This window comes from Clarias gariepinus, chromosome 7 (assembly GCF_024256425.1).
Source record: "Clarias gariepinus isolate MV-2021 ecotype Netherlands chromosome 7, CGAR_prim_01v2, whole genome shotgun sequence".
Lineage (NCBI taxonomy): Eukaryota > Metazoa > Chordata > Actinopteri > Siluriformes > Clariidae > Clarias > Clarias gariepinus.
In genome coordinates, this window is record NC_071106.1 from 18,329,039 (window position 1) to 18,347,500 (window position 18,462).

The 18,462-nt window shown below is 43.6% G+C and overlaps 1 protein-coding gene across 3 annotated transcripts in view; it reads right to left on the reverse strand.

The window, feature by feature from the left end:
• znf423 (zinc finger protein 423) overlaps positions 1 to 18,462 on the reverse strand; it is a 155,600-nt gene that overhangs the window by 74,411 nt on the left and 62,727 nt on the right. For all 3 annotated transcript variants that reach the window (XM_053500257.1, XM_053500255.1, XM_053500256.1), the window contains one exon: positions 241 to 3,665. In XM_053500257.1, coding sequence (XP_053356232.1) covers positions 241 to 3,665 — 3,425 coding nt within the window. The remainder of the gene's footprint in view (positions 1 to 240; positions 3,666 to 18,462) is intronic.

Genomic DNA, 18,462 nt, shown 5'->3' on the forward strand with positions numbered 1-18,462 from the left:
TTCTTCTGGTTACACTGATCCAAGACAAACACTGAGTTACCTGGGAAATTCAGCATCAATATCTAGCAGACTAAACAAAATACGTACAATGGCACAGCATGACGACTGCTTAAGCTCTTGGGTTCATTAATTCAACCATCTTTGTTAGCAATTTAAAACTACACCAAACTTTTGCTGTAAAAATGTTTCTGGAAATATTAAAGATCTAAAATTCACTGCTTAGCAATGTTTAACACTTACTTTAGGAACAGGTGAGGCATCTGTTGCTTTTTTAGCCACACTGGTTTCTGGACTCATCTCGGGATGGTCTACTTGAACATGGCTTTCCAGATCCTCCACGGTCTCAAACTTCACAGCACACTCGGGGCAGCGTAGTCCAGAAGACGCTTTTTCTCCTGGCTCTTGAGGGGTTACGACACCACTCGGTGACTGACCATTAGTGCCTCGGTTCATACAGACAGCACACAGCCCAAAAGGCAGGCCATTGACATCCAGCTTGACCAACTCCTGTTTGTTCTTGAACTCTTTCAGACAGAGGGCACACTTGTATAACTTGTGAGGCTGTAGCTGGCCATTGGGTGATGATGAGGCTGAACCCCCTCCCCCACCACTGCCACCTGAGGAGGAGAGCTTCTGCATGTGGAATGTGCCATGAATCTTCAGCTCCAAAGTGGAAGTGACAGTCTGCATACAGACCACACAGCGGAAACCTGTCAGGGAGTTCCTCAGGTCAGGATGCATCTGGCAGTGTTCAATAAACTCCTCCTCACTTTGCAGAGGCATCTTGCAGATCCGGCAGGTGCCTGTGTCCAGGCTCTTGCTGTGGGTGACTTTGTGCTCTGTGAGTGTGAGTAGAGATGGGAAGCGTTCCCCACAGATGGGGCACATGTAGTGCTTGGCTGGCCCACGATGGGTTTGGGCATGTTCTCTTAAGCCATTCTCAGAAAAGAAGGTTCTTGAGCAGACGTTACACTTGTGATTACCCTTGATGAAATCAGCCTTCTTTTTGCGGGATCCTGCATCATCCTCACCGGGCCTAATATTGTGATCACGCAGTCGATGATTTTGGAGTAGGGACTCCATAGTGTAAGCTGCACCACAGATGTCACAAGCATACATTGGCTCTGAGGCATCTAGTTCTTCCTCTCCTCCACTGGCTTCATGGCTGTTGGCTGTCTCCTGAGCCCCTCCCTTCAAGAGCATGTTCTGTAAGTCGGCCTGTTCTGCTGCTGCAGTTGAACCTCCCCCTCCTCGCTTAGAACTTTGACTCACACCATTCGGAGTTCCATTTTGACTTCCTCCATTTCCATTGCCATTTCCTCCATCAAACATGCAGTGTTTCTCTCTGAGATGTCTCTCCAGCAGGACAATAGCATGGAAGGCCTTCCCACAGATTCGGCAGTTAAATTTTTTACTGTGGGTGGTAATATGGCACTGAAGCTCAACCTCTGTACCAAAACTCTCTCCGCAGAAGATACACTTGCGTGCCTTGCTGGCAACACCTGGCCCAGTGGGTTGACTTAGGTGACTGTGCTTCACATGCATCTGCAGATCACTCTCCTTGCGAAAGTCCCATGCACAAGCTGTGCAGCGGTACATTTTCTTCTCATTGCTGTGTTTGACAGCCAGGTGGACTTGGATCGACACCTTGGAATCAAATACCTCCTGACACAAAGTGCAGTGGTACAGAACAAAAGTGTGCATGTCTAGCAAGTGCTTTTGCAAATCATCAACAGAAGAGAACTGCTTGTCACAGCTCTCACAGACATACTGTGTTGAGGTGGTGGTGTAGTGGATAGTCAAGTGCTGCACCAGAGACTCCTGAGAGTCAAAGTCTTCTTTGTTGCATTGAGGACAGGACTGTCTTCTCAGCAGTAATTCCAGGTGGGACTTAAGGTGAGCCTGAAAACTTTCAAAACTAGTAAAGCGAAGATCACACTGGTTGCAAGGATAGTCCCCATTAACACTTGGAGCAACAGAATCACCAGCCACTCTGTGGCGTTTTGGTGAGGAAATTTCCACATCTGAAGAAGCAGGACTTAGGTCTGCCACTTTGACCTTGCGCTTGTTGTTAGCCAGTGGGATGTTTTTGTGGTTCTCCTTGATGTGTTTAGTGAGCTTAAGTAAGGAACCAAAGATGGGAGAATTGGTGCAATAGGGGCAAGAATACACTTCCATGAAGGACTGGGACGGCTGGAGTACAGGAGACTCCATCTTGGTGACACCACTTGAATTGTTACAGTGGGTCTGCTGGATATGTTCAGTGAGGGATGATTCTGTAAGGAACCCCATGGAGCACTGATTACAAAAGAAGGCATGGTTGCCCTCTAGAGTGGTAGAGCCAGCAACCACACCACTAGGCATGCAGTGAGAAACACGGATGTGCTCTTGGAGACTATTGATATCAGCAAACATGTCTGGGCAGTAATTGCAGTGAAAGGCAGAAACATTACTAAATTGCACAAGGGGAAAATTGGAGGCAGAGCTGCCACTGGATCGATGTGCTTTCCGTACATGCTCATTTAAATTGTACAGAGTTGGCAGGGTGTCCAGACACAGTTGACAGGTGTGGCTTTGCTGAGGTTTGTCTGCATGAATAGTCTTCAGGTGAATCTCCAGAACAGCCAGACTGTTGAAATCTCTCTTGGAGCAATAAGGACAACTATATGTGACCTTTCCTGACCAGCCTCCCTCATCATGGTCAGAGGATGGGACTAATTTGCGTCTGCCCTGTGCAGGCTTTAGGGTTGAATCTGGAGTGGATCCTCTTTCAAGCGAGGCACTGGAATCAGGAGTGGCACTGCTCATGGATGCAACACTGCCCAGCACCGGATCAGGACTGGCACTGTGGTTGCTGGAGTCAGGCTGTCGGTGGCTGTCCAGGTGGCAGTAGACATCTTCCACAGATGTAAACTGCTCTGCACACATGGGGCACTTATGTTTCTTGTTGGCATGAGTTCGGTCGATGTGATTGAGTAAGGTGGATTCATCACTGAATATCTCAGGACAGTGAATGCACTGTAGTTCAGCCCGGTCTGAAAGCTGAGGGTGGCGTGTGAGTACATGCTTCTCTAACTCATCTGTTTGACTAAAGGTCTCCTCACAGTAATCACACATGTATAGGTCCTGGTCTTGGTCAGCTACATCACCTGTGGTCCCATCACACTTGACCTGGTCTTTTTTTGCCACGTGTTCCTTGTTTTTTCTGTGAGCCTGCATGTGGCTCTGTAGCGAAGATGTGGAGGAGAAGCCACGCTTGCAAATGCTGCACTTAAAGGGCTTGCTGGAACTGTGCGTCTTCAGGTGGATCTTAAGGTGATCACTACGTGAGAAGGCAGCCTCACATTCCTGGCAGGTGTACTTCTTGTCACCAGTGTGCAGCTTGACATGACGGTCACGGCTCCGCTTATGTTTGAACAGCCGACTGCAGAAGGTGCACTTAAAGGGGAGCTTGTCGCTGTGAATTTGTTCGTGGCGCTTCAGGTAGCTAAGACGGCTGAAGGACTTATCACAGAACTGGCAGGGATAGGGAAGGCCAGAGCCTCCTTCCTCCTCCCCCATGCCCAGATCGCAACAGCCATCCCCTAGCATCTGTGATGGCGATGCCACGTCTTTGCTGGAGGGAGAGGACGCCACCCAAGAGAGCCCTGGGTCATCGTCACCATCTGCAATGCAAAACACAGACAGAATAAAAATTATGAGAGAGAAAACACTGTCTACACAGAGATAAATAAGTAAATAAATCAACTCCCAGGGGTATGGAGAAATAAGGGCAGAAATTTATTTTGCATTCTCTTATACTCCTTTTGCAAAAAAGAAAAAAAGAAGAAAAAAAGACTCATTCTTTTGTTTCAGGTTTGGATTTATGTGCGGCTAAACCTTCTCAACGTAGTTACAGAATTTTTTTTTTTTGTTACATACAATTCATATGCATTTACATTTATTACAACTGGCAGAAGCACTTATCCAGAGTCACTTACATTCATGTCATTTTATACAATTTAGAAGTAGACGGTTATAGGGACTGCACAAGGGATCATTTTTTTATATATATATATATATATATATATATATATATATATATATATATATATATATATATATATATATTACAGGCCTATGAACCAAGCTACACTGCATATCACCCTTTTTTTTTTATTTGATAGGGTCTAACACAGAATAACAAAATGCTTATTTAGCATCACAACTAGCAACCTTTAAAGGAAGGGACTGTGCTCATGACTTATTTGAGCAGGGATGATGCGTGTGAAGAGTCCTACTGTGGCAAAGACAAACACAGAATTTTCTATCACTGCCTGTTTGTTTGGTATATTTGGCTCACAAAATATGCACACTTTATGTGCTGATAAAAACCTCTGGCATTTCACAACCCCAGATGTTTCCAGAGATGAGCTGTTGTAGTATTCAACTTGCAAGCTATAAACACAGTTATAGACACTGGAACAAAGTCAAAAATGCAGGTTTGGGTGTAAAAGTTGGGTTTGACATGTTAAATGTTTGTTCACTGCTACAAATCTCATATGATCAACAATGATACCTAATTTATGCATGGAAATTTGTAATCTCATATGGAATAAAGCAGGAAAAAATAATAATAATACTGCATTCTGCTGCAGTACACCTTCGTTTCATGTAAAAGTTTAAATACCCTGCATTGAAATCATTTTGACACACTCCATGTCATATTTATCAAATCCATAAAAAATAGTTTTCATGAAATATACATTATATTATGCCTGACACATAGTGGTACTTCCTTTTTTTTCCCCACACATGACGAGATAGAAAAAAATGTCCTTTTTTTTTTGTAATTTTGTCATTACCAGATGATAATGATTATTGAATTATGGAGTAGCCTGGTATTTTTTAAAGCCTGTAATTAAATATTTGCATGTCTCCTCAGTGACAAAACTCCTAAAAAAAAAAGCTTCACTATCCACCCCCCCCCCCCCTTTGAGTTCAGTAATACCCCAAAGACCACTAAAACAATGTTGCAAGTTTTCGCCCAAGCTTTGAAATGAAAATAAGCAAAACTGTACAAAGAAAAGTGCTTCACGTCAGCGTGTATTGTACAAACTGAGAATAATTGTAACTCCATATGGCAATAGTAGGATTTCACTTCCTCTGACTCTCCCTATGCACACGAAAGTAAGTGCAGCAGAATTTGCAGAAAACAAATTCAAGTGATAAATTGATTCACTTTAAAATGTAGGTGCTGTGCAGAACAGATATGACTCTGTAGGGATTTATGAGCAGAAATTTGTAAACTCATGAGTTATAAATTAAAAAATAGAGATATCAGACTATAGCTACAGTATGAGAAACATACAGTATTATAAAGATCAATATATAAAATCATACAGTTAGAAGCTCATACAAAGAAACACAAGCATAGTTCACAAAACTATAGAGAAATGCCAGTGATAGAATAGTTAGGAAGATTTTTCACTTGTGCTCCAGCTTATCTCTTATAGTTTTTTTTGTCACACTTTCAGATTGTCACACTGTAAGATTCCCCTTGTGCATTCTTCCCCGGTCACTATGCCCTTCTGCACCACAAACTTTGGTGTCCATGTCAATATAAGAGTCATCCGAAAGAAAAAAAACAACAACCTAAAACCACAGTGACATAGGAGAGAGAGTGGCCTTGGCGCCCCCAATGAAAGAGCCCAGAATAAAAGCCCATGAGGGACTTAACTGTTGTGAATTCTTTAGCTACACAATAAGCCTGTGGCCCCTGACAGAAGAGCCTCTGATCTGGACACTGTGGAAGTGAAGGAAAGAGAGGGGGGGTGGGGGGGAAGAGAGGGTTCATACTGACTGACAGGTAAGCCTTCCTGCTGTGCCACAGATACATGTTACCATGGGGCAAGAGATACAAAGGAACACTTGCTCAAGCACAGAGCTGGAGAAAAGAAAGCAAAAGAGGAAAAGAAACAAGATGAGGACGGAATAATAGAGACTGAGGAAGACGGGGAACAAACTCCTGGCACATGTGGTCATTCTGCTGAATTATAAATCTATTAATGCTAATGCAATCCCTCTGACTGAGGGAGAATGTGAAAAATCACTTTTGAGAAAGAGGGAGATTATAGTCATTAAATAGCCTTAATCCTCAGAAGTGTGGCTGTCGGAAAATGGAAGATCACATGGCTTTTAAAGGGCTTTTGTCATCCGTCCGCCGGGGGACTTGGCAGGAGCACTAAACAGGGTAAGAAATTTCAATAAAAAGTTGAATTCGAAAAGAAACAGAAAGAGCAGGGGGAGGGAGACAGCCAAAGCCGAGAACAAGCACAGAACCTCAATCTTCTCCACTGCTCCCCTTCTCTCACTCCCGTTCCTTTTCGCAGCCTTGATGGTCCCCTTCTCTCTTCCTCTGTCTGTTGTCTTCCTTTTTTTCCCTCCCTGTGTCTGTCCTTCTCTCTTGTTCCGTCTATCTGTCTGCAAGCTGTCTTTCATGTTGCGACTCATTACTGAATTGTCTAGCTGGCTTGATGTCATTTCCAGTGGTGCTGGTATTCGCCAGGCTGGCCTGTCCCAGGTGGAGAGAAGGGGCGTCGGACAAAAGGGTGGAGCGAATGAAAAAGGTTGGGGGGGACAGGGCTAGACGATGCACACTCTGATGTCCAGAGGTAGGCTCGCCACCCTGCCTTGAGCCGGAGCCCGTAATTGGGGGACATGATAACAGAAGAAGCCACCAGCGGCACCTGATTGGTGGCTGTCTCAATAATGGAGGTTTGAGAGCGCCGCCCCCTCCTCGTGTACACCACGCCGCCATCAGCCCAGGCCAGAGAAGACCACGCGGGACTAGCTAATGGGCAGGCCGATGTGCTGGCATGCAGAGCTGGAAACATGGTGAAAAGCTATAATGAAGATGTGCCCAGTCTGATGTCTGTTCTCTCCTGCTTATCAGAAGCAAGGAAAGCAGAAGGGGGAAAAGTGAAAGAAAGTGAGGGAGATCAAGAAATTTTAAGTAATGCAGGGATGCCCTCTGTTTCACCCAATATGGGAATCAGCCTAGAAATCCCACACTGGAGCATAACAGGCTGGCTGGTGTGCTCATTACAGCTTTTACACAATCAGAAACAGTACCCTCTAACAAGACAAAATAAAAAGCCTTGCTTATAGAATAAAGATCCATTTATAACTAAAATCACAAACACAATCCACCGGAGAAGTCTCAGGATTGGAAAGTGGACAATATTAAGTATTCCTTTTTAAAACAGGCTTAAACAGCATGTTACATTTATCATCATCAAAAGAAAGAGCTCAGCCTTTTAGCTAGAGAAGTAAAGGCTGAGCCTCCACTTCTAGTCAGATCAGTTCTGTTATCCAGCCCATTAATGACACACACAAGTGTTATGGTGTTTAGGATACTGTAGCACCCCCTACTTTCAGTCCTGTAACTGTACAGATTCATTATTTTATGTGGGTGTAAAATGTAAAATTGCTTTTTAATATAAATAATTTGTTGGATAAGTTTTAAATAAAAAATATATATACTTTGTATTTTTGTAGAGAGTCAGAAAATTTTAAAAATGACATAATTACATCGATTTTTTGAAGATTGTGAGAAAGATTTTAAACACGATCCACAGCATTTTACAGCATCATCAGCCTCTTCCTCTACCAGTTTCAGTTAATTGATGAGTCCATAAATACACTTTGAGTTCCCTTTCTACTTAATAATTTATACTAATATCACATATGCTGTCAATTCTGATCATTGTTGTTTAGAGTTATCCATCAACATTAGAACGATCGCATTTTTAACCAATTAAAATAAAATATGCAATACAATTCTGTTTAATGAAAAGCTCTTTCCCTCACCTGTACGCTGATTAAGTTTTGTTTGTTTTTTTGCACAGCAACCCATTTCTGTTTCTCTATTTTGGCATGTTACACTGCTTTTGAGCCAGCTTGGCCAGGGCAAACGTCTGAAACATTCTTAATGAGATGAAAATTTGGAAAATGCCAGCAAGGAAAAAAAAATATCATGCTGCACTATTAGTCAAAGTTGTTACAAAAAGAAATACTAAATCACATCAAATAAGCACATTGTACTGTTTGAAACCAAAAGCACTGAAGGCACAGACATTATCATAAGGAGTTATTAATAATAATAAGAATATGCCAATTATGCCATACAGCACCATGTGAAATAAAGCCATGCGGACACTTAGCCTTTGGGTTTAAACAGGAAACTCAATATCTGCATCTTTTCCCTTCACTTCCGTTCACCTAGTCACATTCCTTAGTGCCTCTCCTCACCCCCAACTCTGAGCCTGGCCCCCTGCCCAGACCTCCACCTTTCCCAGCAGGTCTCTGCTCAGCTCTCAGCCCCTTCCCCCTGGCCCTCTGCCCACTGCCCCGGGCTGGAGAGCTGCACTGTAGGGGGCAGAAAAACAACTTCCACCCCAAGCTCCCACATGGTCGCCCAGCATGCCAGTCAGACAAGCCTGGAGCAACGGCCAGGGGAAAGCAACTTTCAAGAGGCTCCCTTGTCTCTCTCTCTGACTCTCTCTCATCCCCCCTCCCTTGCTCTATGGGTGCTTTATGTTTTAACCTCTGCTACCCTATTAGTTTCTAACCACATCGTCATATTCTGATTCTCTCTTAACTTTCTCCTTAGCTAGGTTTGGCTCATTCTCTCCTTTCTTTCCTTCCTTCCTTCCTTTCTCTCTAGACAACAGAACAGTCACAAACAAACATAACAGAGGACAAAACTTGTCTGAAAGTCAGACAGACATTGTGATATATAAAGAGAAAGAGACCCAGAGAGAGAGACAGGAGGGCACATCACATAAGAGTTCCTTTGAGAGCGGTCTCTGAGACCAAACACCTGTTCTAGGACACTGAAATATGAAAAACACTGGAAAATCAGACACACACACACAAACACACACACTTAAAATCATCTCACTCCAGTTTTGCACCTCCATACTGTTCTACATATTCTTTTAGTCTTTTAGTCCCCTTGTGACACCATGCTGACAAAATCATGCTGTTCTGTGGCCCTTTGCTTCTCAAGAGATGCAGTCTCCAATGGGCAAACACACACACACACACACACACACACACACACACACACACAGTGCATTTTTTTTTAACCAGCTCTGCAAATTACACATAATCTTCCAAGTCGCTGCTATTTCTACTGCCGTGCTGTAGGAAATGCTATGCTTTTTGTTCAAGCTAGTTGGACATCCAAGTCGAGAGAAAAATTGTGATCGTCATTGACTAATCAGAAACATGAGCACAGACTCAGCTTTATAATTGTGTCTGGCTGGAATTGCTTCACCATTTCACCATTTTACGTCACCGTTTTCTAGTTAAGGCAAATCTCAAATGATTCCTATACTCTCTTTTTCTCTGTCCTACATACAGTACGGTATAACATAATGAAATTAAATGCCCTAGCCAGTGCCCTAGCAATTTGTGTTTCTGCCATAGATACATAGTCTTGAATATTTGTGTGCTTGGGCTAACATGAAAAAAAAGGTTTGCTCATTTCTATAGTCACTAAATATTAAAGTATTGTCCTATAATACCGTGATATATCAAGTCACTACACTGAAAGTCCTCCTAACTTGTTAATGGGATACACACACACTTGTTTGGGATACGGATAACCCTGGTTTCTAATCTGTTGCTGAGCTGTGGTGAGCCGTGCTGTTTGGTGGAGCAGCACTAATACACACACTACTGTCCAGTGATGATCCCTGCTTGATAAAGCTGACACACTCCAGTCAGGAGGTCCAGTGAACTCAGTTGGACACTTCTCCCAGAAGACCTCAAGTGAAAACACACAAATCCTCACACGCTCCTCCTGTTAGTGGACAAAAAAAAAAAAAAAATCTGTCAAGGTTCAGAACTGTGGAGGATACTCAGCTACAGACACACTTTCAGACACACACAAAACAGGCGGTCTGTCAGGGGCCTGAGTCCTGGAGGACACACACACACACACGCTGCCCACAGCCCATATGGAGCAGTTGGCGCCCAAAAGTGTCCAGGCAGCCGGCTTCATTCCCAGGGCAGAAGGTGAAGGGCAGGGGGCCGGAGGCCTGAAGCCGGGGACATAGGGCCAACATCAAATCGGTCCCACAGTCCCCGAGCTCCCTTTCACAGACCCCCTCCAGTCAGAATGAGGACATGGTATAGGGTGATGTTAACCCCCTTTAAATAATTTTAATATTTAGAATTCAGCATGCCATAATGGTGTTTACTGGCTTTAAGTGTCACTAAACGTATAACAAATAAATGTAGGTAAAAATTCACCCTCCCAAGAGTATGATAAGAGTGCATATGTGCATCTCAATAAGGGTTTAAATTAGACACAAATGCAAGACATACATAGACACCCTTGGTTTTATGATAAAATGTAAAATGTGCCTCCGAGTGGTGCAGTGGTAAAGTACTCGTCCTATCATCCAGAGATTGCGAGGTCGATTCCCAGGTGATGCCGTAACCTCTCGCAGCCAGAGGTCTAGAGAGAGCTGATTGGCCGAGCTCTCTCAGAGGGAAGGGATGAGAGGTACTTCGTGCTCCTACATTAATCACGGCCCTACAGTCAATCGGGGGCGTCCGTGAGCTCACGCAAGCGTAAGGAGCGGACAGCACTGTCCTCAGAGTGTGTTACGCCGCCCCCAACAGTGCGTGAGTCGAGCAGTTCGAAAAGATGCAGTCGGCTGGCACGTGATCGTCTTCGGCCCTCCCGACTGAGTGGTAGTAGTAGCTTAATGTGGGAGCCCCCTAGTGGCTGGGAGAAATTAGACACGACTAAATTAGGGAGAAAAATAGCAGGAAAGTCCCCCCAAAAAAGTGGCCAACTTAGACAACAGTGCTTCTAACAGCTTGAAAATACCATTCAGTTGTTTGCACAAAACATTAATGGTTTAGCTTTTTCTTTAAATTCAACTACAGTTCTTTTAACGGTACAAATGGGAATTTCACGATTCTAAGATACAGTATCTGTCTCTGGGAGATTCCACCCTTAGAGTGACCAGACTTTTTGACGATCAGACTTTTTCGTGGAATTGTTCCTTCTAGGTATACTTAAAAATGATAACGTAACAATCTAAAAAGAAGGAAGCAAATCACAGATGTAATCAATCCAACAAACATACATTTAGTGCATGCATTTTATCATGAAACTATGGGTGTCTGTTTACTTCTTGCATGTCGGTGTGAACCATGAGCAGGAAGTTGACTTCTTGAGTATGTTTCCCAAATTCGCAAAAAAAAAAAAAAACACATTGTTGTTTTTGGTTCTCTCTCCCAAAAATCTTTTCGCCTTCACGAGGACCTGGTTCTTTATTAAACCCCCCTAAACCTGCATTAGCGATGTACGGAGGTAGAACAAGTTAACAGTGAATGTCTGAAGGACAGAGAAGAGAGGAGGTGAGGTTGCGTGACGACAGGGGCACTGGCAGTGGTTAAGAGGCGTTTGACTCCAATGCAGCACGGTGTGTGTTAGCGGCGGGGGCCTGCACCGTTAAACAGCTGCACATTAATTACATGTGAAGTGTACCAAAACAAGTCTCTCCGCTGCTCCAGCGTCAGCAGGCCAAGACATCTGGCATCTGCTCCCGCTTTCTACCACACATCTTTCTCAGCATCTCCTTCACTCACTCCATCACGCTGTTTCCCTATTTTTCTGTGCTCCATCTCTTTTGTTTTTTCCCCCTTCTGACACAAACTGTCCTCCGTCTTTTGTTTGCCCTCATCTTATATTCCTTTGATGACTCTCTCATGTGAGTGTCTCTAGGAGTTTTCTCTGAGAGTCAATGGGAAACAGCTGCGTACCAGCCTTGCAGGAAATCAGGGCAGGAACAACCTCACTTACCCCCACCCTCACCTCTCTTAGTCTGAGAGCATGCCCCTGAAATGAGCAAACATGCAGCACCGAACATGTCTTTGTGCAGTCTTCGAGTAGTGTACACTAGTCTCTCTGATGTGCGTGTGCTCTGGAGCAAAGGCTCTTGGCTGAGATCACACAGTCTTGTCTGCCACTTGGACTTCTTTGATCAAAAAGAAGCTGTAAAGCATCAGGTTAAGGCTCACCTGCTCCCCTATTAACACTCGCTGCTTGTCTGCTTCTGCCCTGGCCTTTTAGCACACACATAAACACACTGAAACGCTGAGCTGGAGCTTCGGCCAGAGGTGCACATGTGAGGTGTTAGAACTTGTGTTACATGAAAATGCTTCTATGTGCAATCTAACAGAGATCATTTGATTTAAAACAGAAATGAAGGTTAATATGTTCTGATGTTAACTGCTTGTATTGGGTTTGTTTAAGAAAATACTTTCAACCGTCACCTATCCCTAAGATCTGTAGATTAAGTATGTTAACAATAGAATGCTGTCATGGTCGTACTGAGACTCAAAACATTTTAGAAATCAAAACAAGCTTTGAAATTATAACATTGTTGCTGTAGATCAGATGCACGGGCTCTACTGTATACTGCATGCTCTTTCTGACACAACCCTCATATTTTATTCCGAGCTTGAGGCTGGCACTAATGCCGAGCTTGTGGCATTGGCAAGGAGACTGTGTGTTCAATCAACCCTGACTGAGCCATCTCTACCAATCGGTTGAGAAATGCTATGCCAAAGATGTGGCCGCATTCCATTCCATCTGTAGCATACCACAAAAAATAAAGTAGATCTAATGCCCAAGCATATAAGACTGTAACACCTCCACACACATCGTTTACATTTTATGTGACTTCCTCTGATTCTTTTTTTTTAGTATTAAATACTTTGGAATAGGCTTATACTGGGGTCTGTAAGAACAAGTAAACAAACAAACAAAAAAAAAAACAGTGATTGCTGTTAGAATTTCCCTAAGAAAATAAAAAATTAAAGAAAACAATTTCAGTGCTTTTTTTTTTTTTTTTTTTTTGCTTAGTGAGAATGTTAAATGTTTAACCACTGAATGTTTTATGATGCAACAATGCAACAAACAACAGAGAATGTCTCGCCAAAGCATTATGTCGTTTTGGTTCAGCATGCATTTAAAAAAAAAAAAAAAGAAAAAGAAAAAAGCTCCTAGCAGAACCTCCTTCGGAGAGTAAGCACTGTTATGTATCCATTTTGTAATTGTACAGCAATTCCACACACAAAAAAAAAAGAAAAAAAAGTGCTTTAACCATACCAGGTGTCCTCTGAGGCACTTTGTTCTTACATAACTGAAAGTTCTGTTCTTTTGCAAACCTAGTAAAGAAAAGTCTAACAAACTAACCTACTCAGACCCAAACTCAAAAGTTATGGTCCTTCTAATATTTCCTTATAATCTAACTATTGATAGTTATTGAATAAAGATCTAACAAGGATATGCACACGGTGCAGTTGGGAGGAAATGTGACGTCCTCATACAGTATGAACACAATAGGGGTAATTACTGTAATTATTGAAAAAATAATAGTACTTCATCTTTAAACATTACGCACCTATTATTGAGGGTGTGTAAAATAAATGAGCTTAAAACCAAAGCCGGCATCACAACTCGACTATTTTAGCACCAAGTGCAATAGGACATCAATTCGTTAAAATAGAGACAAATCCCAACTGACACTGTGTGTGAGTGGGTGTGTCTGTGCATATTTTTGTGTTGGTCTGTAGCCTGGCTCGCTTGCTAAATGACCACGCTTGTCTCTGACCATCTCTCATTTTTCTGAACTCAATCAGCTAAACCTCATTGTTAAAAATAGTCTGTGTGCCTGCAGGCTGCCACACTACAGGGGCAAGCTAATAGAGAAAGTGTCATACTGACTTAGATGTGTGTGTGTGTGTTTGTCATGTGTAGTGGGATTGCACACACACTGTAATGCAAGGGTGCGTTATGGTTCTGCAACAGCCTCTTTGATAGCCAATTAATTGGGTAACAATGTAGGTGTAGTTAACTGCAACCAATGAAATCACAATTATAGAGCTTTTTGTACAGTTCCCTAGGTGTAAAGCACAAAGGAAGTAATTGTATAGGAAACTGATTTGGAATTATCATTATTAATATCAGTATTTGAATCGCATAAGTGTGCTTTCCTAGTTATAATGATGACTCATCGTCAGACCACACAACGTGGTGTATAATAAAAGACCTAAAAATTCTCTAGGAACCGTGGCACTCTTTTGTCAAGACCGCGAATTCAGCACAAATTACTGATAACCTCATTTCAACACACGCACACTATATATATATATATATATATATATATTTGGGAACGAACTCCAATAAGCCCAATCTGCATGTCTTTGGACTACATACTGTACTGTATATAAAGCCTTGAAAGCATCTGGTGTCGTGTCACACTTTCACATAACCATTTTCTTTCAATGCACTGATTTCCAGTACAGTTTAGAGCAACCCACATGACTGAAGCAGGTCATGCAGAAAGTAAACACTTGTGCTCGTGTGCGGTGGCGTGATTTATAAACTGTCTAAGTAAGGGTGCATTCGCAGATCATGTTCTATGTGCCTGAGTTAAGTCCCATTTGGGTTAAGTCCCCCCCCTACAGCAAGATCGGGAGAACTACATCTCCGTCTTTCCTTCTTTCTTTGTCAGTGTAAATAAGTCATAAGTCACACAGGCAGTTGGAGAAACAAATCGAGCTGGTGTGAGGCGATGGAGGTTAGGGGTAAGGATAAGGGGTTTGCAACAGTTTCCCAAAGGAGCCACAGGGTCCCTGGAGAGGACCTACACAGGCAGACAGAAGCGTGATGCTTCTGCCCAGACTGGCACCCCGGAGCCTCTGCCCTCTCATGGGAGTCTAGAGCTGTGTGGAACACCTGGACCTGCCATTAGTGACACAGATATACACACACACACACACACACACACACACCTGATGGCAAGCTTATCCACATGTATACTGAAAAACACCTTAAAGACTGCACATATCAAAAGAAAACGTACAAGATTACAGTAAGTACGATACTGAATATCCTTACCATAAAGTACACTCACACACACATAATATTGGGTGAAGTAGACACCTGGATGGCAGGATTGAGAAAGGAGAGGATAATTACTGTGATATTAAACAGCGCGCTCCCCAGGGGGACACCACAACGCCCAGCTGAGGTTCAAGGACATGGAAAGAGCTCCACCTCGACGCTGTTATTACAGAAGCGTTCGTTCCTGTCTCCCTCGATCTCGCTCATACACTCGGAGAGCCAGCTAATCACTGTTATTAATGAAGCACAGTGGGTGCGCGTGGCTCGTTCTCCTCTCTGCACTCACATACTCCGTTGTCAGTCTCAGGATTCTGCTACTGGGCAGCTGACATCCCTGCAATAAGCCTTGCCATCCCAGTTCTGCCCTCGGAGAAGTACTTTATTATATTATATTTAGTGTTGTAGTGCGGTAGGTACTGTATTTTCCTCAAACCCCTTCAGTATTAGGATGTACGAAGTAACTTGTGAAGCTAATACAATAATGTCGTTAGGTCAGCAGGCACCAGATATTCTAAAACTATTTGCTGTATATATTATTAGTTTAGTGAGTCCTTGCGCCCTATACGCACTACTTACAACCTGGACGTGGCGCAGATCAAGAGCGAAAAAGGTCGCGGATAGATTTCTTTCAAACACGTTCCTTTCTCCTGCCAGAAAATGCCACCAGGTCTCTGTTAACAAAAGCTAATCACATCCATGCCCTGATAGCGCCATCAGATGTGAGCATTCGACAGCGCCGAGCGCTATGTGGTGTGGCAATTAGCCCAAAAGAATAGCTGTATCAAACCACTGTGAATAGCAAATCAACAGAGCATTATGCTAACAATGCCATTACCTCGCAAACAAAAAGCAGCCCCAATCCCCCACACATGCGGGAGGCTACGGATCAATGCCCCGCAGGACGCGCGCTAAACAACACGCAGCGCCACCGACAACAGGTGGGAGCCACTTACTCACTTTGGTCTGTTTTCATAATTGCGTTATTATTTTGTTGCAAACACCTAGGCTCACCCTGAGACGCTCGGCAACACGCATGCACACAAGCGCCGCTTCTTTCCCCTGTTCTTTCTTTTGCTGTTCAAACGAGAAGGACTTTTTGAAACTCAGGAAGCGATGCTAAACAACAGCACAACCTGAGGAGTGGCCGGCCATTAGCTTTGTGCGCTTCTCCTTTGCTCTCGTGCACATCGGTGGAGCGGCGATAAAGAAGCAGGCCACTTTTCAAGGTCAAGGCCATAGTGGGGGAAAAAAAAAAACTGTATAAAGTTTAACATGACTGTCAATAAAAGGAGATAACTTCTTGCAAACTTTAATACTAAATGAGGATCGAGGGGGTGGAAAAAAAAGTACAGTCTCTTTGTGTATTAAAGAAAGCACAGTGTCTGTGTTCAAAGAAGAGGTGGGGGGGTCATCCAGGAAAGAAAGGAGCGGCTGAGAAAAGAACCAGTGGACGAGACAAAGGTAGAACGAGCAGGGGAAAAATGTGCTCAACATGAAACAGATCAAAGGCTGGGACTGCGAGAAAGAAAGAGGCCAGGGGGTCCAGTAATTACGGCCCACATCCGCCAAAGCATGGGGCGAAAGAGGGCGAGGACGGGGCCTCTGTGGAAAACTTCTCCAATCCATTGGCTCCTGGGGTTGCCTTTGCACTAGTCTTCCACACCGACACACACACACACACACAGACAGAACCCAAACCCCCACCAGGCCGTACAAACATTGCCAGATCTCATTCTGGCCCTCCCCCTCCGCCAGCAAGGCCCCAGCCCACGCAGGGAGCTCTCCCGCTGGCCCTAAGGGGGATGGCTGTCCACTGTGACTGCCCGACAGAAATTAAAAAAACTTTTGTTGGGAACTTCTGGCATCGCCCCAGGGGCTGTTCTCTGGGAAGGAGAAACAGAGCTGACCTTCACACACACACACACAGAACAGAAACTACACAAACCCGAGAGCACACATGGACCTTCACGTATGCACATACATGGATGTAACCCATAAATTCAAATGCTGGCACACACAGGCAGGCACAGCACCACATAATCGTACTCTCCTGCAGAGTGTGGTGGAGGGCAGGCATGGCAGGAGCAGCAGATCAATGGCGGCTGCTAGCTGCTCGGCCTCGGCAGCAGAAAAAAGGATTGCAGAGGGACCGGCCTAAATGTACAGCCCCATCCCGACTTCAAACGCCACCCCACCTCTACTTTTTAATAACACAGGAGAACTGAAACATGGAAATGGCTTCAAATATGGACGTGCAGCGGCTTTCAAGCCTCTCCTTTCCTCCCTCCCCCTGGCCGAGCCCCTGAGCAGCGGGAGCGCCGTGGCCCCTTCTCTAATGGCAGAGCAGCCGCCAAACTCTCCCATTAGACACGAACAATCACAGAACAAGCAAAGCACTTCCAGAACACGAAATATTCCATCTGTAGGGCTAGGAGAGAACTTTTTTTCCCCCCTCGAAATCAATATATGGGTTAGACATGGATAGAAAAGTAGAAGGAACTATATTTTGTTATGAACATATAACTTTACACACACCTCATACAGTATATGCACATACACACACAGACACACACCTGTCTGTCTCGTCTTTTTCAACTCTTAAATCTAAGCTCGTTTTGATTTGCCCGACACACACACACACACACACATACATACGTGCACACACACATGCAGTGTAGACAGTCACAGAGGAAGGGCGTGCTTTTGTAGCAGCACACACTCACTCACATGCCCCAAAATTAAATTAATATGAAAAAAATTAAATTAAATCAAACCCCCAAGTGTTTTATTACTTACTAGTGTTTCAAGCTATTAAATACGCTGTATTACTAAAAATGAATAATTAAGGACATACAATGGAGTCATATTACATAGGGGAAAAACAACCCTTACTTTAAGACTTACAATCTTATTTAATTTGCAATTACTGTTTTCTTTCACAGTTGGAAAGTGTGCCATGTGTTCTAGTGGTGTTGTGTGCTGTGTTACGCCTCGTGGACAGTGCACGAGTTCCAATTGTTTTCAATATACAGTACCAATCAGAGGTTTGCACCCAAGTTGGGATTTATTTTCTACATCTTAGAACAATATTGGATTCTATTTTTTAAACTCTGAAATAACATAGGGCATTTAAGTACAACACTCAGGTGTTATTTTAAGACATCGGCTGTCCTGGAATAGTTCTTGCAAGAACAGTATTGTCAAGTGCATTTGCAAAACCCATCAGGCACCATGATGAAACTGGCTCTCATCTGAGAAAAGCAAGACCAAAACGTACCCGTGTTGCAGAGAAAAGGTTCATTTAAAGTTACCAGCCTCGAAAATCACCAATTACCATCACCTCAGCCATTGGAGCCATTGTGAAGGCTTTACAGAGTATAAGTAGTAGACATCTCAATATCTGAGATGTTCCAATTAGATTTTTGCATATTATGGATGCATGGCGGCACGGTGGTGTGGTGGTTAACTGTCGCCTTGCACCA